Raw genomic sequence first — 5,566 nt, 5'->3', positions numbered from 1 at the left:
TTTAGGTAAATGTAAAAACAATGATCTTCCCCAAATCTTGTCTTTGTTCCAACAGGTAGACGCGCCAGGTATGTCTGGGGCCTCTTGTAAGTCCCCAGGTTGACAGGCAATCAAGGCGTTCCACGCTAGCGTGGGAGGCCACGAAGGAGCTCGCGCGTGTTCCTGCGAGAAATACTTTGCGGCCCCACCCCGGGCCTACAGACTGAACCCTAAGGTGGGGCCCAGTCCTGAGCTCGCACACCCGGCCAGGTGACAGACGCGAGCGACGCTCGAGAAACTCCGACCTGCAGGCAGCCAACGTCAGCCTTAAAAAGGAAACAAGGCGAAACCAACCAGAAGCCGCTTTGGGCAGCGCCCCCAGCACCCCTCCCCGCGGCGGGCCCGGCTCCAGGAGGCCGGGCAGCGACCCAGGTCCCCCCGCTCCGGCCCGAGCGCGGCGGGCGGGGAGAGGGGCGGGGCGGGACGTGCGCCCGGGCCCCGCGCGAATGGCCTCCGGAGGCGCTCGGAAGCGGCCCCCGCCCGGTCCCCGGCCCCGCGCAGTCTCCGGCCCGGACCTGGTCCGGGTCCACCGGCGCCCGGGCGGCGATCGCACCGGGCCGGGCCCGCTTCCGAGCGCCTGGAACTTGGGGAGGAAGGAGAAGCCGATCCGCGAGGCCCGCCGCCGCCGCGCTGCGAGTTTTCCGCAGTTTTGCGCCTCCTCGGCTGGCGCGACGGCGCACGGGAGACCGCGCCGCGACCCTCGGGAGGGCGGACCCGTCCAGACCCGCGGGGTCGACCTCGCGGTGAGAAGGACGACCGAGCTGAGCGCGCGCTCACTCCCGAGCTCGGGGGGGCAGGACTGGGTGAGCCGGGGAGCCCCGGGACACCGCCCGCCCGGACTCCGCGCCCCGCCGGCCGGCTCCAGTCCCTGCGGCCGCGCCCGGCCCGCGCCCTCCTCCCACCCCGCCCCGGGCAGCGCGGCCAAACCCCCGAGCCTCCCGGCTGGAACTGCCTTTTCCTCCCGGACCGAGGCGGGCGCTGCGCTCTCTGTGCACCTCCCCAGGCGTCAAGCGTCCCGAGGACAAGTCCCGGGCCAGGGCGTCATGGAGGCCCGGCGGGTGCTGCTAGGTGCGGAAGCGCCGGGACCCGCGCCCTCGGAAGAGCCCCGGGCAGCCGGGGAGCCGCCCGCCGCGGGAGCGCCCCTCACGGAGGGCGGCTACGTGGCGGCGGCCCCGGACCCCGACGCCGAGCGCGGGTCCTCGCAGGAGCCGGCCACCCCGCGGGAGCAGGAGGCGCGGCTGGAGGGCCGCCGCCGCGCGCGCTCCTTCTCGCTGCCCGCCGACACGATCCTGCAGGCGGCCCAGTTCCTGCGGCAGCGCCAGCCGCCTGCCCCGGGGCCGGAGGGCGGCGAGGCAGCCGAGGACGCGCCGCTAGGTCAGGGCGACTGCTGCGCCAAGTGCAAGAAGCGGGTGCAGTTCGCGGACGCGCTGGGGCTGAGCCTGGCCCGCGTGAAGCACTTCAGCGAGGCCGAGGAGCCGCAGGTGCCGCCCGCCGTGCTCTCCCGCCTGCGCAGCTTCCCGGCGCGCGCCGAGGACCTGGAGGGGCTCCCCGGCCTGCTGGCCGCGGTGGTGGCCGCGGGCCCCCGCGCGCCGCCGCCGCCCCGGCTGCAGCCCCTCTTCGAGCTGCCCGGGCCGAGCGCCGCGGCCGCGCGCCTGCGGAGACAGCGCGTGTGCTTGGAACGCGTGCAGTGCGCGGCGCCCGGCGGCGCGGAGGTGACCGGCTCGGGCCGGGTGCTGGGCTGCCCCGGGCCGCGCACCGTGGCCGTGCGCTACACTTTCACCGAGTGGCGCTCCTTCCTGGACGTGCCGGCCGAGCTGCGGCCCGAGCCGGGGAAGCCCCTGCCGCCTGACGCGCCGTCGGGGGAGCCCGGGGACGGCGAGGAGGAGCCCGACGCCGAGCGCTTCCACTTCGCGCTGTCCCTGCCCCCGGGCCTGCTGCCCACGGAGGGGGAGGACGCGGATGCGCCGGGCCTCGCCGTCCACTTCGCCATCTGCTACCGCTGCGCCCAGGGCGAGTACTGGGACAACAATGCGGGGGCCAACTACACGCTGCGCTCGGGGCGCCCGGCCGACGCGCTCTGAGCCCGCGGGGCTGCGCTGAAGGCGCGTGACGCCCAGGCAGCCGGGCACCGTCCCCCCGGGGAGAGGGAGGCCCTCACTGAAAGCTCCTTGGCACCCAGACAGATCCTGCCAGCAAGCACTGAGCCCGGGCCAAGCGCCCTGCCTTCCCAGCCGCTTTGGCCTTTGGAATTCTCGCCCCGCATCGAATGGGAAGAAGTCCTCAAGATTCCGAGCAGTGACATTCCTCCACGAGTAAGACTCTTGAGCGAGGCAGCAAACCCTTGGAATTTGTTTTTAACTGTGGACGCCCCTTCAGCTCTCAGGGAGAGGTGGAAGCATCGCGCCAAGGGCTGGCATGGATAGCGGGTCCCCAGGAGACTCCGCGTCGTTGCTGCCTTTTCTCTTAATCGGGATCTGGGAAGTGTTTGCGCTTGCATACAGATATCCTTTTGAAAATTTAAGGCCTCGTGCGTGGCTGCTCCCTGATATTTCAGCTCCCGGCAGTTTGGGAGGCCTTGGCAGTCGGGCCATCTTCAGCGGATGCTGCTGCACTTTAAAATAAGCAAACCGCAGTGTTTTAAATTTCCCTTGTTCCATCCCTCCTCTCTGATGTGGTAAGGGCCTAGATTTTCCATAGTGGGATAGAGTGTTCTTAAAAACGTTTTGTATAAGTCGTTCTTTCCCCGGGCAGAAGAAGGTGCTTGATGAATTGAAATGCCAGAGTGATCCTCAGGCCTTGGCTGTGAGCCGTCAGAGCTGGTCCCTGGCCTCCAGCTCCAGCAGGCAAAACACATGGTTGCTGCTGGACTTCTGGGCCATCAGCAGTCACAGGAGCTGGACTCTCGATGGCCGGACTCCAAAGCGGGAGATGAGGGAAGGAAAGAGCCTTCTGTGCCTCCTGGAGTCACAGTGCGGAGTGGTGACTTGAAGGATGAAGCCTGCCCACCAAGAAGATCCTGCTCTGAACCCACTGGGCACCTTGCACAGGCTACGACTATGGGCACCAGTCTGATTGGTGGTCTTCATTCACTGCTGATGGCCGTGGATGCCAGGATAAGGTGGCCATGCACGACCAGGGCCGGTGAGCCTCCTGAGGACTCGACTTCTTCAGATATCCGTCATCCCTTGGTAATCGGTCTGTCTTTGGTTTTCACAAGTTCGGGCACCTGGCTGGTATGGTCAGCTCCGTTTTGCAATGTTAATCTTCAGGGAGCGGCAGTTTCACTGCTTCTTTCTAAGAACCAGAAGAGGCAACCTACAGCCCATGGGCCAGATGCAGCCTGAAGGTTGTTCTTGTAGGTCCTGAGAGCTAAGAATGTCTTTTCCATTTTGAAACAGTTGGAAGAATTCAAAAGAATACTGTTTTTGTGACACATAAGAAGCGTACAGAATTCAGATGTCAGTGCCTGTCAGTACAGGTTTGTAGGAACACAGCCATGCGTGTTCATGTATATGTTATGCACAATCATCTTCCTGCCACAAGTGCAGAGATGAGTAGCTGCAAGAGACCTCATGGCAAGCTCTGCAATAGTTACTGTCTGGCCCGTTAGAGAAAGTCTGCCAACCCCTGCTCTAGAGAAGTAGTTTTTTTTTTTTTTAAACTATACGTTGAGAGTTACACTTAACAAAGCAGTTAAAATTTTAGTAAAAATTTGTCACTTGACATAAACCTCCTTTGGGTAAAGGCAAAACTGGTTGCATTACTCTGGGTAATCTTGATTACAATAAACGCTAAGACACTGAATAAGTATCTTAGTGCACTGATAGGAATGAGCACAATTATTCCTGTACTGGGGAGGGGACTCCATATGCTTCTTCTAAGAAATAGCAGAGGGACTTCCCTCCCTGGTGGCCCAGTGATTAAGAATGCAGGGAATGAGGGTTTGATCCCTGGCTGAGGAACTAAGATCCCCTATGCTGCAGGGAAAAAAAAGGAGAAAAAAAGAAATAATAGAAAGTCAAGACAGCTAAACTATGGCACTTCTCAGAATTAACATCAAGCTACAAAAACCTGCCAGATATTTTCATGCCTCAAAATGGGATGTCTCAAGCTATAGAAATATTTAGTTTGAAGTCTGGTTTGTAAAATATCCTTTTTGACTATGGCCATGTTTGCCAAAGGTAACTGCCCATGGAAAAAATTTAAATACTGATTTATGAGTGGAAAGCCATCCGAAGTTAATGAACTACGATTTACAGCTGGAGTAAAGCGGACCTAAAAAAATGGTCATGTGGATGGCCTCATTCACATGTGCTCATAAAAAAAACTTTATAATGATAAAGTGGCCCAGCGGGTGTGGCTGGGGACACCGGGCAGCTCTGTGCGGGCGGCAGGACCACGGCTCGGGGGCCGTCCTGCAGTAGGGGCGGCGGCAGTGGCCACCCAGCGTCCGGCTGCAGGGCTGGGGGGCCTTCTCCCGACAGGTGTGCTGTGTGTTCCTCACCTGGCCACGCCCCTGCCTGCTGCGCCCCTCCTGCCCTGACCAGGCGAGGGCTTCCTGGGCGATGCTGTGGGTTTGAGCCACGCAGAGCCGGCTGCTCGTCTAATTTCGGGAGGCTTGTTTTGGAGTCCTGGCGTATCATTTTATGAGTTCCCACGTTTCTGCTCTCTGGCACAGCGGTGTTTATGTGTTTCAGTCTGCTCGGCTTCCTCATTCCCTCACTCAGCTGCTTGTTTCTGAGGAGCGTGTGGCTTGGAGCCACGTAGGGTATTGTGACCTGAGTCGTGTGTACTTTGTCAGGAGTGCAAGGAACAGCCTTCGGGAAGAAATGGGAGGTTCTGCTCTTGTGCGACATCACGGTACTGGTGTGTGTTTCTGGCTCACGTCATGGGACACGGGTTTGTAGGTTAAAAGGGGTCACCGTGCGTGCTGTAGCTTAGCAGGCAGCCCTGACAAACAGTGGGCTGTTTGCAGTCCAGCTTTGCCTGGCCAGCCCCCGTGACGCCAGGCCTGGACGGTCTGCCAGCATGGGGGAGGAGGTGTGCTTTGCGCAGTCACAGAGGCAAGGGGCTGAGCGGAATCTGGGCCCAGCCCAGTGACCCTCCTTTCCTCTTGCAGGGCCATCCTGGCCTTACTGTCAGTAAGCGGGCCGGTGCCTGAAGCCCCTTCGGGAGAGGCCGACCCTGCTTCTCCTTGGGACTCGTGATGGATGGACACGCTCCCCCAGGTGGCCTGCTGTGTCTCCGTGTCCTCCTCCAGGCTCCCTTCTGCTGATCAGCGGACTGTCAGGACGCAGCACTTTGTGGTCTTTTCAGCCTCCCAGGCTGGTGGCTGGACAGCTAAACAGTGTAACTTTAGGCTCACCAGGACTGAAAGCCCTTTGACTCTTTTTGATGTAGTATTTGCATCCTGGAGAGTTAGTTCTTTGGCTTCACCCTCTGTGAACAGACACATTTTTGGTAAAGAAAGAAATGAGTCACCTTTGGGCTGCGGGGAGATTTCTGAGATGGCGAAGATCAAGGACTC

At 60.9% G+C, this 5,566-nt stretch overlaps 1 protein-coding gene across 1 annotated transcript; it reads left to right on the top strand.

Annotated features, from left to right (window-relative positions):
- The first annotated feature begins 485 nt into the window (after positions 1-485).
- PPP1R3G (protein phosphatase 1 regulatory subunit 3G) lies at positions 486-2,120 on the top strand. The gene has a single exon (XM_068994210.1). The coding sequence runs from the start codon at positions 486-488 to the stop codon at positions 2,118-2,120; it is 1,635 nt and encodes a 544-aa protein (XP_068850311.1).
- Positions 2,121-5,566: the final 3,446 nt, after the last annotated feature.

Source organism: Capricornis sumatraensis, chromosome 22 (genome assembly GCF_032405125.1).
Source record: "Capricornis sumatraensis isolate serow.1 chromosome 22, serow.2, whole genome shotgun sequence".
Taxonomy (NCBI): domain Eukaryota; kingdom Metazoa; phylum Chordata; class Mammalia; order Artiodactyla; family Bovidae; genus Capricornis; species Capricornis sumatraensis.
This window is presented reverse-complemented; position numbering and strand designations above follow the sequence as displayed.

What these genes read in the sequence shown, in the direction of transcription:
- PPP1R3G (XM_068994210.1), top strand. Translation starts at nt 486, where the DNA reads ATGGCCTCCGGAGGCGCTCGGAAGCGGCCCCCGCCCGGTCCCCGGCCC.